Source organism: Maniola hyperantus, chromosome 1, assembly GCF_902806685.2.
Source record: "Maniola hyperantus chromosome 1, iAphHyp1.2, whole genome shotgun sequence".
In the NCBI taxonomy this organism is placed as follows: domain Eukaryota; kingdom Metazoa; phylum Arthropoda; class Insecta; order Lepidoptera; family Nymphalidae; genus Maniola; species Maniola hyperantus.
The window spans coordinates 8453117-8469900 of NC_048536.1; the positions used below are offsets into that span (position 1 = coordinate 8453117).

Below are 16784 nucleotides of genomic sequence, written 5' to 3' on the forward strand. Positions count from 1 at the left end.
ATCTTTTTTCACAAATATTATATATTATTTTCATCCAACTGCAGTCAAGAAAACATTGAATTTAAAAAATAAGATTGCTCTGATTGGACTGGCTGATAGTGCACAGACACCGCTGCTGCTTCTAGAAGATAAGAAAGATTAATGAAATAGGGCCATAGGGTGTAAAAATTTCAGAACATGCTATTCTATACCTCTAAATTGTTAATAGAACTAACCCTTAGAGAACATGAATTAATTATGTAGAGTGCATTATAGTTTACATCCTATGAATCTTGAATTATATAACTTTCAACTTTCTATAATGATAATATTTGCATTTTAACCTATTCCACCGCCCTAAAGTTGCGGCATGGCCCTATGTTCGTGCACTAACTATACTTCATGAGACAGTGCGCGCCGGCGCATGTCGATAAGAAAGTAATCGAATCGCAATATTGAACAATTTAATATTGATGCTATTTCTATATTATTAGGTATCAGTCTCAGGAGTAAAAGAAAGAAAGATAAACTAGGTAGAAAAGGAAGAAGATATGCTAGCGACGATTATGTGCCACGACACGAAGGGATCCCGATAGATGAGGAAGTCGTTTATGGATCGTGGACCAGGTCAGAGTGTTTCAAGATTGAACGTGGTCTCCTTACATTTGGGTAAGTGACTACCAACTATGATGAAATTTACTTAAGACCCCGCTTCATCGAAGCGACAACTCGTTGGCGGGTGGAGCCTAAAATAGGCTGTTTCCATAGATGACGGGAAAAACGTTGTCTGTGCGTATCACCCTTTCTTTCTAACCGCACCTCACCCCGAGAAAGGCCGGGTGAATGAATTTTGCTTGAGATGCAAGATTTTTAGTCTAAAACGGAAATTGAAAACTTCAAATCGAAGTTTGGAATTAGGCCTATTTTTAGCAAAAAAAAACATTTTTTTAAACAAACTAAAGACATTTGAAATAATAATGAAATACAGTGTGACAGATAGTACAGAAGTAAGATGGCCCACCTTAAATCGCAATGCAACCGAATGTGCCTAGTCGTTAATCTGGCGAGTCCAGAATCTGTCCAATACAGAGTAAAAGATTACACCAGACAGTTTAAACTGTTACACACACACGTTAAACACGTGCGTTGCATGGTAAAATTGCATATATTTTAACAGCGCCTAAATTCTTCGTAATAAAACCACTGAAACGTTTTATAAACTGTACCATATTTGTACCATAGATGGGCGCGATGGGAAGAAATACTAGACAAAAATCAATTCAGAAAAGGTTGGACTTTGCCAGTGATTGAAGACTGCGCACGTATAATCGTAAGTTCAAAAGATTGTTGTTCCTTTTTATTTTGTCATAACAAAGCATCCAAACACGTTTAATTTTTGTGAATCCTTGGTTCATTGCCCAACATGATGTTTAAAACATTTCGTTGAGTTATAAGTAGCACTCTTGAAATAATATAAATGCAAAATTTTGAATATAATGTGTGTTATAAAATTGTCACGAAAATACTTTTTTTTCACTTAATAATTTGAACGCTGATCTCTATAACAAATTTGTATTTTCAAATTTATACAGTTTCAATATTTGTATTCGGTGTACTGGATACCTATTTACGCTCATTTAAATACTACCCTTAATTAAACATGGACTCTTGGTACGATGCAATAATCGCTGTAGATATATATTTCGGGTCATGTGCCGAAGTGAGCCCAGCCTGGTATGGATGACAAAACCCAATAATATTAACAAAATTAAGCAAACCTAAGCCAGTTTGCATTTGAACTACAGCTTGCAAGCATCTGGCTTTGAAGTTGCAGGGCCTATCCTTTAAATAAATAAATAATTTGTGGTGTTTTGGGCTAAAACATTTTAATAAATCTCGGTGCTGCCTGATTAAAAATAATAAATAAGGCATGTTTTGTTAATAATTTCTAAACAATTGCTCTTATTTTAACAGCCAAAATCATACAGTAAAATAATATAGTGATGATGAATTGCCATGCTAATACTGAGAAAGTTAAAGACTTTCACTGAGTTGAATTCTTGTACAATTGCCTGATAAAATTCTGTTAATTAATAGAAATAATCAATAAAATCAGCCAAATAATGTGTAATATATTCCTTGCTGTTGCAGGTGTTGTACTGCTTGCGACATTATAAAGGCGATGAAAAAATTAGAAATTTTATTTGGGATCTTATCGAGCCTTGTGAAAATGGCGAAGTAACAATTTCGAGAAATCATAGTGGATTACATAATCCTGTACCACGAGGCAGGAATGCAAAAAAAAAGAATAGACTCAAAGATGTGCCAAGAGTAAACGATACCCAAAAATGGGAAGACCATAATCACTGGAGTTCGATTGATAAATATGACTGTGAGGCTTACTTAGAAAGCAGCTATAAGAAACACCTGTTCAGACATGCCAACAAGTCAGTGTATGATAATTATTTTTTACACTGCAATTTTTTTTGTTAATATTAAGATTCTTGTCTTTAATGTTTGTGTTAATTTTTCAGAGTTTTGTTGAGAGTCCGAATGATGTATTATATAAAACATGAAGTGATCGGTGATTATGCTACACAAATCGACAGTGGATGCCACGCTAGGTAATTCAGACCAAGTTAACTTCAGCTAGTGAAATCTCCTTAGTAAAAAATATCAGATGGTAGTATTATAAGTAGTCTGATACCCAGTTAATTAATTTAAGATCCTCTTTTTAATAATAAGATAGTAGTTACTAAAACTGTTACATAATAAGAGCTATTAAAACTTGACTTTGGCACCTCGATTGCGGGAAAAATCAATCATTATTACAATCTCAATTGTTGTGATTGGCTGAATTTGTGCTATTCTTGTTGCAACAATGCATTGTAGCCAATAGTGAGCGAGCGGCAACCAATCAGAGGTGATTCCGATCGTGACATTGTAGCTGTCATTCTACGGCAATCGCGCAGCTGAGTCGCAGGAAAAGTGTTTAATAGTATCACATGAATGTTTTAACTTTTAATGTCTAGTTATGTGCAGTTTCTTATATTACTTTCATTTAGCTTGTATCTTAAAATCCAAATTTTAAAATCATGGAACCTAATAACATAATATTTTTATTTATGCCGCAGGACTCTTGAATATCAACTGAGTCAAATTCTTAACAGTGTTTAGTACCAAATGTATAAATTTTTCCAAGAATGAAACTTTTACCAACATATATATAACAATAAGCAGTAATAAATAAAATTACCAACATATATATAACAACATACATATAACAACATATATATAACAATAAGCAGTAATAAATAAAATTGAAAATATGCTGTATGACCACAGATTAATAATAGTATGACGTAAAAATCGCATATAAATAATATATAACATTGATTTTTTTAGAGCTCAGTATGGCCAGTATGGGTTCTAGCTATTTGACCGTATGGCAGTATGGTCAAACAGCTAGAGCCTAGAGCTGTGAAGCCAGGCCGAGCGTACTGAACCTAATGGCAAAAAAATATATTAGATTTTTGCTATCAAATGCAAAGCTTATAATAAGCCACAGTTATATTTTCGTAATAGATGCACGTGAATCTAAGACGTGAATAAAATGTGTCATTAAGGTTCTCTTGTGAATTCATAATCAAGATTTCATGATACGAGCGTAGATAATATAAGGTAATATCATTCTTTAGACCTGGGCGCGTTTGGAACCCTCGTAGCTTTAGTTTTTAAGTTGGCGTAAAAATTATCACCACTATATCATCTTACAAATGCAACAACTGACTTTCAAAAAGTGTAATTTATTACCTATTTTGAATAAACCATTTGATTTGATATTCGCTCAGCACCATGGGCATGCGAGTGCCGCGCGGCGTGGACAGCGCGCCGCCGCGCCTCTGGTGGGACGCGGAGTGCGACGTGTCGCTGCTGGTGGGCACCTACAAGCACGGCTACGAGAACTACCTGGCCATGCGCTCCGACCCGCAGCTGTGCTTCGTGGACAAGCTCGGCCCGCCCGACGACGCCGAGTGTACCGACATCAAGTGAGTGCCCGATGATAAGACAAAGTTATCCGCCGTGTTTATAGATGTATAATAGTGTAAGGTGTATAAAACTTTAGTGTAACTTTGATGATAGTCGAAAAGTTAGGTAAAAATTGCGTCACTTGAGAACCGGACTGGACAAGAATAAACCGTCCAAAGTTTGTAATACTGATGATTGATTACTGATGTGATATAAAGACGCCTGCATTGTATGTTACCTGTTACTGAAGTTGATATCAGAAGTCTGTTGTTCAGGAAGTTGCCATATTATATAAAAAATATGAAAGTGAGGGAATAAGAGTGCTAACCCAGTGGTAGCGTCTCGAAATCTGTCAGCAATGTCGGCTAGAGCATACGCAATGACCAACACACACCATCTCGCACAGCCCTACGCATCTAGATTCTCGCGGTGCGATACGTCTGACTCTTGACGTGCTCCCGGGGTGCCTTGACTCCCTAAAAATTCTCCACACTTCCGTGTCCCTATACAGGGTGTATCAACAGGAACAACATCAAGTGAATCGCAGGGAGCCGCTGGATTTAGGCGGCACAAGACCGAGGCGTGTGGAAGTTTCTAGAAGAGACCTATGTCCAGCAGTTCGAATGTTGATGATAATGATAATTCATAACATCGTGTACCTACCTAAAAAGTAAAACAACATAATTTATGTTAGTCTAACTCAGTTAAAGAACCCGAGTATCAAACTGTCCAGCAATTTCCATTACAGTTCTCTTGGAAAATTGCTGGCGTGTATCCAGTAAAGACCCGATTACAGTCCTCTGTAACGAAATCCTTTCTTTAGTAAAATAGCAGTTTACGAGCAAGCGGGAGTAAAGGTTCGTTATCGCCACAGGAGCGAGGAGAGAAAGATTCGGGACAGCGTGGCCGGCGACGAGGAGTGCACGGACGACGTGTCGAGTGGCGCCGGTGCCGCCTCGCCCGCTGCGTCGCCCGCCTCGCGCCCGGACGACGACGCGCCCACGCACCTGTGGCCCTCCATGCAGGACCTCAACACGCGCCTACGCCGTCTCATCACCGCCTACCAGCGCAACTACAAGCGCGAGGAGCTCAAGCTGCAGCAGCGAGCCAAGGTTCATATGAAGCATACTCTACTCACGTCTTTCACTTTCGTTATTTCTAGGTATTTGTTTCATTCTGATCATTTATATTACACAGATGGAACGTCGAGAGAGAATGGACCAGCTCGCTAGAGATGAAATTTCCCAGTGGCGTTGGACGCGCGCCGACGAAGAAGCCTTCCGACGTACCGTCGCCTCCTACGGAGTGGAGTTCGACCCTGCCACGAAAAGTTTACGTTGGAGCCGTTTTAGATCGCTGGCTCGGCTGGATTCTAAAAGCGACGACGCTTTAACGGACTATCTCAAGGCGTTTATGGCTATGTGTAAACGACAATGCGGCCTCTCTGTCGGGGAGGCGGAGTTACCGACGCGGGCGGACTTGAAAGCGGAGCCTATCGGCGAGGAACGAGCAATCGCTACGCTGGAGAGGTATGTCAGTGTCGTGTTCTGTAGACGCGAGAGACGCTATGGTCGGCGGCAGTAAGACCCTTCTCATACGGGGAGATTGCAACGCAACCTAAGCTATGGTTAAAACAGTATGACGCGTGGGTGCGCGGACCGCTAAAGTGGTCCGCGAGCATGCAGAGTTGGTTTTTCAAAATGCGGAAATTGTCTAAACTAGATATTTTTTAATAGTTTGGTCGTCATATATTTTTAAATATGGAACATCCGAGTCCGCCATCTTGATTGTTTCTGCTCATCAAGTAGATTTTCAGATAATAATTATTTTCTTCTATTTTAAGAGATGGAAGAACGGTTTCCATCTCTTATACTTTCTGAGAAAGGTATAGCTGCCACCTTGAATCCGCCATCTCCTCGATTTTTCGACTCACTACCAACTGGATGATGTTTAGTCCCCTTCTCGGGGTCTAAGCGCGTATTTTGACGTTTTCATAGAAAGTAGCTGATATGACTAGTTGGCACAATCATTATTGAAAATGCATTTTATGTTAGATATTTATAATTTTTATGATAGTGTTTTACCTACACTTTTTGTGTATTTACTACACAGGAAATGTTTAAATATTTGTTAAATACATTAAATGTTGATTGCCTCGTGTGAGATCGGGCGTAACGTGCGCGTATCTCCAGGATCGACCTATTGCGCGTGCTGCGCGAGGAGGTGGCGCCGCATGCCGCGTTGGAGGCGCGCCTGGCGCTGTGCGAACGCTCGCTTGACGCGCCGCCGTGGTGGCAGCCGGCGCGCCACGACAAGCTGCTGGTGCTGGGCGTGTGCAAGTGAGGAGCCCTATCTAATACGAATATCTAAATTGTTATTATTATCTTAACACAAAAAATGTTTCTACCTGTCATTTTTCGACAAAATCCCAATTTAGCCCTATGCAATTTTAGTTCTATAGTTCTATACCAGCTTAAAAATGACTAGAAAGTCTGTTAAAATAAATATGACAATATTGCGATCCATCTTAGACTCGATTTATAAAATGACATCATTATTTATGAAAACCCGCGTGGTACAGTACAGCAGATTTTCGTGCGTTACCGTGCGACCCGCCACACGCCACCGCGCTGGTGCGTGTGGTAATGCCGCGGGTCGCTTCCACGTGCGGAGAGTCGTTAAGGGTCGATTTATACTAGCAGCGAATAGAATCGAATCTCTAAAATTTAATAACAAATTATAGTGACTACTTAGATGTAAGGCCGTAAACTTTTCAATCCGCTTAGGTAATAAACTTTTCTCCCTCTTGCTCGATTTGATTTATTACTAAAAAATAAGCCAGTAATCGGCTCTTTACTGTCCGCACGCCAGCAATTTCCAATAGGACAGTAATAGAAATTATTGCTGGATAGTTTCATACTGCTGAGGAGGTTGTACACTAACATAAATTAGGTTTTTAGACATACAAGACTAAAATCTAATGAATAATCTGAATTATTACAAATTTTTTAACAAAACTCGAATTGGTATGTTTTAGGCTGTACTAATGGTTACCTTTGCATATAAGTTTAAGATTTTTCGTCGCAAATGGGAGAAAAGTATTGTAATAAGTCTGGGCCGAAATAGGCTTGTTTGGCACCTCGTCCTTTCAAAATCACTAGGGAAGTCCTGTCTTCGCCTCGTCCTTCCAGTATTACTCGGCCGACAATTGCTTTATTTCCGGCCTGGACTGTAATGTTCTATTAAGGTATATTTCCTTCGCACATTCCCTCCTTTTAGCGCTACATCTAAGAATTTCATATTTTACAGACACGGATTGGGAGACACATACAATAAATTATTCTGCGATCCGAAACTTCCCTTTGCCGATTGTGCTAGAAAATGGAACGCCAAATATAAGAGTGGAATGGCAAGTGATTTACAGAAAGCTGTCTCTGACGAGGAAGACAAAGACGCGTCAGAGACAGCTGCAGAGCCAAGAATGTCATTACGACGTAGCAAACGTACGTCAAACGTCCACGATCGAGACGCCGAAGAGGACACGGATGCCCTTTCCGAACTGGAGACGTTGGCGAAATTGGGAAGAGTTGACGAAACGCTGACGCCGGAACACTGGTTTTCAGAAAGAGCTCTCGAAACGAGGCTCCACCATATCGCTCACGCCGTTCAGAACTGCGAGTGGCCGTCCGCCTCTGCGGCGATGGTCCCGTCCAAGGGTGCAGATGAGGCGGGTGCACAACTAGAAACATCGGACGATCGCAAACAGAACCAAAAACGTCACATCGCCATTGACGTAGAAACTGAACGCGCCAAATTACACGCTTTACTTTCGTCGCCTCAGGCTGCCCATTCGTCGTCTCGGGAGCCGCACAGATCGGTCGTGGAGCGCGACGATGCTTCGAGCGACTCAGGGTCGCGGCGCTCCACACCCGCGCCGCCACCGGCACACCAGCGCGTGGCGCCGTCGCCCGCGCCCGCCGCGCCACCCGCCCCCGCCGCCGCGCCTTCGCCCGCGCCCGCCGCGCCTGCGTCCGCGCCCGTTGACCTGTCAGCGCCGCTCGACCTGAGCGAGGCGCAAGACTTCTCCATGGGGCGCCGCACGCCGCAGGCGGACGCACAGCCGAGGAGCAGGCTGGACGACACACTGACTAGATTGATGAAGAGGAAAAATGTGGTATGTGTTACTAGGTTTTTGTTTTACTATGTTCTTTTACTAGTCGACTCACTCCAGCTTCGCACAGGGAGCCTATTCCAAAGTCAAATATGTACGTATTAATTTAGATTACTATTAAACCTTCCTCGTAAAATGTTCTCAATGATAATGAAACCAGTATTAAATTACAGTGATAAGTTTAGGTACCAATACGGTATTTTACAATCGAAAAATGTTAATTAACTCTTTTATCCGTTCTACAAATATATAAAACGCATGATACCGTAGCCGCCATGTTAATTCTGACTTTGACGTGATATGGATTGAAATTGGAATGTATTTCACAAAGAAAACACCGTTTCTTACCAATCCATGTGATGTCATGATAGCTCTAAGCGCATGAACCTAAAAAGATTAGCGGGTAGTTTCGCGGCCAAATTTAAATTCATTTTTATTGCTCTTATCGATCGAATAAACTTTTTGTAAACTTTTTGGTATATCTCTTTAGGATGACGATGATGATGATAATGACGACATACCATAATGAACAGTCATTTAGGACGCGACTTGCGAGATATCTCTCTGACGTCCGAGCGTTCAAGATTGCGTCCGACAGTTTGCACAGTTCAATATACTATGTATATGTCGGCAGAGAGCTCTAGGATCGTCTTATTTCCTTCTATTGGGCGTTTATCTACAGGGTTATTATGTTGGCTTAATAAGAACGCGGGATACGATTCTACACAAGTACACAAGTCGTTTCTCTTACCATCTTCAAACCATATTGTTTTTCTTACGTGTCCATGGTAACCCAGATTGTGTCATAATGCGTAGACTCGATCAACGCCACTAGACAACGTTTGCGTCCCGATTACTGCCGAGTATCTCCGACATATATATTAACCAGAAGCCGTGTCCGTCTGCCCCGTCCTAAAATATGTTTCCACCTTTAGCCCGAAAGAACTCTATTTGCGTGTTATTCATAACATAAAATCTATAAAGTACCGGTAAAAACAAGATTTTAAATATTTCTAATAATCGTATTAACTTTACAGCCCGCACCGGAACAAATAACTACCAAAGAAAAGAAAAGAAAGAAACTAGATGAAATTGTCCTCGGGCTATCTGCTGCTAAAGGACAAAGTCCTACTTCTTCGGTTTCGTACGACAATCCGAGAAATAAAAGTTCATCAGTGTTGCCTGAAGTGACAGTCACGCCAGCGGCTCCTCCTAGTAGCGCTGCTGCGACTCCTCTGACTCAAAAACCCTTTTCTGTGACTGTTACGAATGTACCTTCACCGCACGCTTCGTCAAAAGAATTATCATCCTTTTTACAACAATCTCTTGAGCAAAGCAACAAGCCACAAAAGACCACATCTACAACACCAAAACCTTACTCTCACGAGGCTAAAGTCAACAAATGGCTGGCCGAGCAAGCCAACGTAGACACGCGGCGACGTGGCTTGCCCCCGCGGCTCGCGCCCGACGAGCATGTGCCGGTCGTTCACCGCGTTACGGGGAAACGGCTGATGGGCCATAAAGCTCCGCAGTTGAAACATTTAGCACAATGGATTGCGGAAAATCCGATGTACGACATTGACTCTAAATGGACAGAAGGTATAAAAGAACATGTAAAGTTGCCACAAGATGTGCGTAATCCGAGACATTCTCCAATGCAGCCAACTAGTTCTGTACCAGAACGTAAAAAGGGTAGACCACCTACTCTTGATTCCACGTCAACTAATATTTTATCTTCGAATACACACTTAAATCAAAATATGTCTGGCTTAAATCCTGCACTTCTTGCTAGCCTATCGAGTTTGAGTGCATTTGACCCTAAAACTTTAGCTGCAACACTATCTAATCTGACTGGATTCGACCCTAAATTACTTTCAAGTTTGAGTAGTTTTGACCCTAAAAATAACCCACTGTTAAATTCTTTTAATAGTATGCCTAATTTGCTCGGAAACATGACAGGCGGAAATATATTTGCAAACTTAGCAGGATTAGGATTGCCTGGATTTCCTTCTCTAGATATGAATTCTCTAAGTTCAACAAGTGCTTCAACAGACAATAAAACTAAAACGAGAAAACCAGCTGAAACATCGAGCGCGTCTACTTCGAAATCAACAAATTCTCAATTTCCATTTGTTTTTCCAAATCCAAATATGTTGTATCCTCAACTAGGCTTGAGTGGTTTAGCGCCATTTGGAGTTCATTCCGGAATGTCTTCTGCATACGATGCATTGGGACTGTTAAGTGGTAATTTAGCAGCAAGTTCGAATGCAACGTCTTTACATAGTTCAAGCCATAGTTCCCGTAGTAGTTCGAAAACTACAGCTGCCAGATCGTCGACTGTTACGACTACTTCTTCTGCATCTCGTCAGCAAAAAGTTTCTGATCGTTCTCAGACAAGTCATCTACCGCAAATATTATTGCCGCCGGATCCTTATTTATTAGAATCATTGTCTAAACAAACATTAAATTATGAGGCTGCTTTGAAAGCAGAAAAGAGATCTCGTGACAGTGACAACCTAGAAACAGCAGCAACTGATTTATCCAAAGCAGATAAAAAGAAACTTCCTTTTGATCCGTTGCGGTCCCAGATGCCTCCAGAATTTGCGGCTGTTCAAGAAAAACTGTTAAAAGGTGACAAAAAAGACATAGATATTAGTAAAATGCTATTGGAACAAATGGCTTCAGGGGCGTTGAGTGCTAGTCTTGTTAGTTCTACTGAAGCTAAAAAATCTAAAGACCTAGAAAAAGATTCATATGAAAAACTAGGAAAACCTCCTGAATATTTATCGCGCATGACTACAGATGATACTGCTTCTAACATTTCTATTGCTCATAAACGAACTTTGGATGAAATAAGTAATGAGCCAGAGAATTTGGCCATACAGTCCATTTCAAAAAAAATTAAGGATAATTCATCGGAGTTAATTAGGAATATTGATAAACGCTCAGACACGACAAACACCAGTGAAATGGATCTGGAAGATTTAATTGCACCTTCGACTGTTATAAAAACTGGCATGAAAGCTAGTGATTTTGAAATGAACCGCTCAGCCGAATTGGCGACATCAATCGTTTCCAATCCTGATAGGGAAGATAAAGTACATCAAAGAATTTCAAGTCCTAGGGAAAAAGAAACTAACAACGAAAACGAAAATTTAAAAAAAAAAGATTGTTCTAACATAGACACTGAAAGTACGGACAACATAGATGACAATAATTTAGGCGACACATCTTCCACTGATGGTGGACGTAAAGGAATGCGAAAGAAAGGACGGAAGTCTTCAGAAGAATCTTCATTAGGACCCCGACGTGAGCTAAGATCAAGTGCTGGCCGACAGTCAACCGAGTCGATAAATCACTAACGGATTACTTGATTTATCTAATAATAATTCAAATGTATTTATATAGTCATTTGTAAAACAATAAATACTATGGGCCCTTCTTACTATTAAAAATTTACACTGGTAACACAAAATTTTATAGACACTTTTGTCATCATGTTGATCCACTGTGTATTTCTTTATTATAAAGGATCCATACTAAATATTGTATGTACGTTGCACATTGAAATAACCCCTTCACTGTTACAAATTTCCCTGAGTTAGTACAGTGTACAAAACCAAACCCTTATTTTTCGTAACGCCAAAGCCACAGTGTTTTCATAAAATCTAAGAAAAAAATGTACTATAAAGATTCATTAATTCAAACACATTACATAGGCACAACCTAATACGGTTGGATTGAGGGAATATTAAAAGGCTTACTTATCTGCTTATACCTGGCAACTCTATAGTTACGCAGAGGGGAAAGTAGGCAACCTTTATTTTTTCACCTCCTTGGGCTATATTCTTTCAGCTAATGCTCGACTTTCATAAATAACTAATCAGGGAAGTTGATCGAAAACATTTTTTTTTTTTTATTGTTTAACATCATCGGCACGTGATTTAGCTAGGCAACCTACTCGCGATATATCAATCTACACATCTATGGTTCGCGACAGGTCGACGCCTCGCACACCCGCGCAACAGCTTGGGGGGTGTGCGGGGCGTTCCCTCCCCGATTGCCATTTCGTAGACCTGTCGCGTGTCGCGTACTATAACCATATCACTATCACGATTATATAACAGATGAGGGTGAAATATGATTCCGTATCTCATACCGGGGGATATCTTAGTAGGGACAAGTGCAACAGCCCACATAGGGACTGATATTTTTTTTTGGTATGGACAGGAACGGCCAGGAGACTGATATATTTTTTGGTAGGGACAGGAACGGCCAGGAGACTGATATTTTTTTTTTGTAGGGACAGGAACGGCCAGGAGACTGATAAATATTTTTTGTTTTTATGAATTGTATATTACTTTTACGACTTGACTTTGATTGTGATTGGATGGAAATGTTATTTTTGCTTGTGACGCTGCGCTGTGGCTTGCGATGCGAAAACTAATGTTTTATTAAAAAGAATAATTTTATGATAAGTTGATAGTTTTTATATTCATTTAATTCTTACCACAGGACATAATATTAATAACAAAAAAATATTCTCAACTTTTTTTAAAATTAACAATAAAACTTAAAGCTAGCCTTATCTAATTACTATACAAATCATGCCCGCGTGGAATGGTGCCAAGAATACTGGCTGCATTTCCGCGCTGGACAGCCAGGCTGATCCGTTTGTATGTAAGTATACGTAAATGTATTAAACTTTTTCTTATTTTAGAAGCAAGGACGAGTAACTGTTTACGTTTTGAGATCTCGAGTCCGTTATTTATTATTAGCGGCAAGCGATAGTAAGAATCATTGTAACTCAATTATGCATTCTGTTACGTAAGAATATTTTAGAAATAATGTTTGTAATTGAATAATTTAATACATAAGTAGGAATGTTAGTAATAGAAGCATCTATCGAACATTGATTAACTTTCATATATTTTTCATAAGTCAAATCGCTGAATGTGATGAAATTATTTATTACGTCATGTATTGTATTGATAATTAATTAATGAATTGTATGTAGATAATAGTAAGATGACAAGTCGTAAAATAAACTGAAAATTTTACTTCGTTGTTTCAATTAATATAATATACTAGATGATCCCACGACTTCTGCGTGGATATAATATGTATGCTTTTTAATCCCACGGGAACTGTCGATTTCCGGGACGCAAACTACCTTTTTAGGTAGGTGCCTACATAGCAAATTTCATATATAGTCGGTACAAAATTACTCCTCGCGTCTCATTTTTAACCGACTTCCAAAAAGGAGGTGGTTCTCAATTCGGCCCGTTTTTTATTTTTATGCATGTAGGTACACCCACGGAACAGAAAGAACAGTGGAAGTGCAATTCACCAAAATGACTATAGGAACCGCTGTCGCCAAACTCATACAAATATACCGATAGTCATATATTGCACTACAAAGAAACAAATCATTTGATTTGTCGTTTAAGTTTAGTCAAAACTAGCCTACGTCACAGATTTGGAAATAAACCCTGACGTTCTAGAAATAAGATTTATTTTGCTTTAGCGGAAGAACGTATTTACGAGCTATAGTCACACTAGATTCAATTGTCCAATTAATTCCGCTACTTGACCATAGATGGCGGTATTCTAAGTAGTAGCAATTACAAACTTAATTACTTTAAACATATGGTTGACATTTGCGTGATCGGTCGATTTTTTTTTCCTACTCAGTTAAGGCTGCACCACGTAGCTCAATGAATTACCTATCGATATCGATAGATACTCGTTATTTTGTTCATTCGCAAAAATAAAATTAAAAAAGGTAATTATAAAATTGAATAAAAGTGCTGGTATGTATGCATGCCTTTTACAAGTATGCACAATAAATACTGCAACGTATGAAAATAGATAAATTTTATTTATTGCCCTTGAAATAAAACATATTTGTTAAGAAACTGGCGTTTCGAAAGTCTTATTTTTAATTTTAATAAATGGTGTATGCGAACATTTTTGTATATATTTTTCGACTATTGCCTTCATCAAATCGGTAACGTGATTAGACGCAGGAATCTCCGAATCACTTTGTCTTTTTGAAGAACCTGGAGTGACCACATTTATCATTTTGTGGCTGAAACCAAAATTAAATTTTGAGAATAAATCCGTACTAATATTATAAATGCGAAAGTGTGTCTGTCTGTCTGTCAGTCTGCTAGCTTTTCACGGCTCAACCGATCAACCGTTTTTGATGAAATTTTAGTCAGTCAATCTTCATACAAAAATATAACTAAGAGGTGTGTTGTTTTGTATTATAATATCAAGTATTTTCAATACTTACTGAAAGTAATAAAATAAAACAAGGTTATTTGATTAAAAGACTTAACGATTTTCATTGATGGAAGCGCAGTAGGTTTCGTATATCTATATCCTTTATTTGATATTATAAAATCGACTTCTAAAAAAATGTTCAGAGCATATTATCATGCTTGATTTGGTTGGCATCCAATTAACTCTACCCGTTGCATCTATCCATTTCTCTTTGATGCTTGCATCTTTGGGAAACATAAAAATATTTTAAATGAAGGTTAGAGGAACTACTGTTGTCTATTTAGTGATCAATGCAACGTCTCACTCATTAATAAATTATAATTATTGCGTTACTATTTATTTATATCCTTGTATCGATATCAATCGATAAATTCAATATTCTACTTGGCCACATCACTATTTGAGTAGCGAACACGGAGCGAAGTACTTTCGGAATAGAATCAATCCAAAATAAACTTTATCTTAATTATTTAAGGTTGATTTTGACTTAAATATTAGTAAATTGAAATAAATTAAGATTTATTAGAAAACAATGAAAATCGTACTTACCGATAATACGAAACACCTCCATTTTTAAGATTTTATCTCCTACTATCATTTTTACACTACAAAACGGCAGTACGGCATTGCTAGGGCAATATGAATTTGTCGCGAGACTACCAACTCCACGCGATGTTAGAACGCGACTGGGATCAGTTAAGCGTAACTACGCTTAATTGTGGCACGCGTGCCACGCCTACTTAGCACTTCCACTGTTTTTTCTGTTCCGTGGGTACACCGATTTTTTCGAGGTTTCTGGACTGATTTGCAAATTTTTTTTTTAAATCTACGCGACGTGGTGTTTCCGTGGTGGTCCCATAAAAATTTCTAGTTCCAACTCCTCGATCCTGATGCTGCAGGGTTACTGCCCGCCTAAGTTACCTAGATTCAGAAAGTCTACATAGTGAATTAACGTTGTAGGTACCAAGCAATGACCTTATGCTTGGACTCCAAGTCCCAACTCCTCAACCATGGTGATGTAGGGTACAGCACTCCTAAACTAAAGTGATTCAGGAACTGCGCATGGTGCAATATTATTTGAAGTATCAAGCATAGACTACACCATTGAATTTCGGATCCCAACTCCTTAATCCTGATGCTGCAAGGTACTGAACTCCTAAGCCGTGAGGATTCGGGAATTTCTGATGGTGAAGTGATATTTTAGGTGTCAAGCAACGGCTTCATGATTACACTCCAAGTCCGAACTCCTCAAACCTGATGATGCATGGTACAGCACTCCTAAACTATAAAGAATCAGGAGCTGTTCCTGGCCGAGCATAGACTAATTAATTGAATTCGAAGTCTTTTACTCTTCAATCCTGATGCTGCAAGGTACTGAACTCCTAAGCCGTGTCGATTTGGAAAGTTTTGCTGGTGAATTGATATTTTAGGTACCAAGCAATGAATACGGGGTTGCTATAGAATACAATACCGTCCATTGGGATAGAGGGCAGTAAAGGGGGTGCTCCTGAAACTCAAACTCCTGAAGTTAAAATTTCAGAGCTCGAAAATCATTTTTTTAAATAAAATTAATCACTTTAATCAGAATTAGCATTTTTAGAATGAACTCAACAAACACAATACAAAATCGCAAAATACGATAGATACCACAGACCAATAAATAACATGATAGATACTGTCATAGATTACCACCGTTAACACCTAATACTTTTTTTACAGATTTTACAGATTTATGTAAATAAAATGAAATTAATTAGGTCCCTAGCATTTTTAGAATGAACTTAACAAAGTACAAACACAAAACCGCAAAGTACGAACTACGAACTCATATAAAGATTACCATAACATAAACCTATAATACTTTTTTTAAACTGGTTTTACGGCTCTGGGTTCTAATCTATAATACTTTTGCTGCTGCTGTACAGACCAGTAAAGTAAACTTTTTTTTAAATTTCAGAGTTCGGAAACCCTTTTTTTGTGACCAAATAAAACTCGAAATATATTCAAAGCAGCAAAATATATTTTTGAAGTATTTATAATTACTTCAAAAATATATTTATACTTCAAAGTCGCTAATTACCCAAATAGATAGAATGACGGGGAGAAAGGGGAAACGCCTACAATTCGGTTCTGGCACTTCGCCGGCTGCTGCCGCGGCACGCTCGCTGCGCTCGCTCGGCTCGTGCGTTGTCTTAACTGTTCTAACCTAACCTAACCAATCATTAAGTTTTTTATTACGGGCTATGCCAGAAGTAGCTCTTCTCGCTTCGCGCTTCACTAAAACACTAGGGGTAGATTTTTAAGGGTTGAAAAGATA

At 39.1% G+C, this 16784-nt stretch overlaps 2 protein-coding genes and 1 long non-coding RNA gene across 4 annotated transcripts in view; 1 reads left to right on the top strand and 2 right to left on the bottom strand.

Moving 5' to 3' along the window:
- Positions 1-13234, top strand: part of kis (chromodomain helicase DNA binding protein kismet) — a 29380-nt gene extending 16146 nt beyond the window's left edge. Inside the window, exons 7-16 of one of the 2 annotated variants that reach the window (XM_034971603.2) lie at positions 474-648; positions 1222-1309; positions 2131-2432; positions 2514-2603; positions 3831-4028; positions 4883-5120; positions 5206-5537; positions 6201-6347; positions 7318-8182; positions 9217-13234. In XM_034971603.2, the coding sequence (XP_034827494.1) occupies positions 474-648; positions 1222-1309; positions 2131-2432; positions 2514-2603; positions 3831-4028; positions 4883-5120; positions 5206-5537; positions 6201-6347; positions 7318-8182; positions 9217-11541 (4760 nt within the window). In that variant the 3' untranslated portion in view covers positions 11542-13234. The remainder of the gene's footprint in view (positions 1-473; positions 649-1221; positions 1310-2130; positions 2433-2513; positions 2604-3830; positions 4029-4882; positions 5121-5205; positions 5538-6200; positions 6348-7317; positions 8183-9216) is intronic. The other variant, XM_034971611.2, reaches the window with a different exon arrangement.
- Positions 13235-14039: 805 nt separating this feature from the next.
- On the bottom strand, positions 14040-16030 carry LOC138404741 (uncharacterized). The gene is made up of 2 exons (XR_011238546.1): positions 15017-16030; positions 14040-14270 (listed from the first exon to the last, which is right to left on the bottom strand). It is a non-coding gene; the product is annotated as an uncharacterized lncRNA (long non-coding RNA).
- A 671-nt stretch (positions 16031-16701) lies between these two features.
- Positions 16702-16784, bottom strand: part of LOC117996406 (uncharacterized) — a 4715-nt gene continuing 4632 nt past the window's right edge. Inside the window, exon 8 of the mRNA XM_034984466.2 lies at positions 16702-16752. Coding sequence (XP_034840357.2) covers positions 16702-16752 — 51 coding nt within the window. The remainder of the gene's footprint in view (positions 16753-16784) is intronic.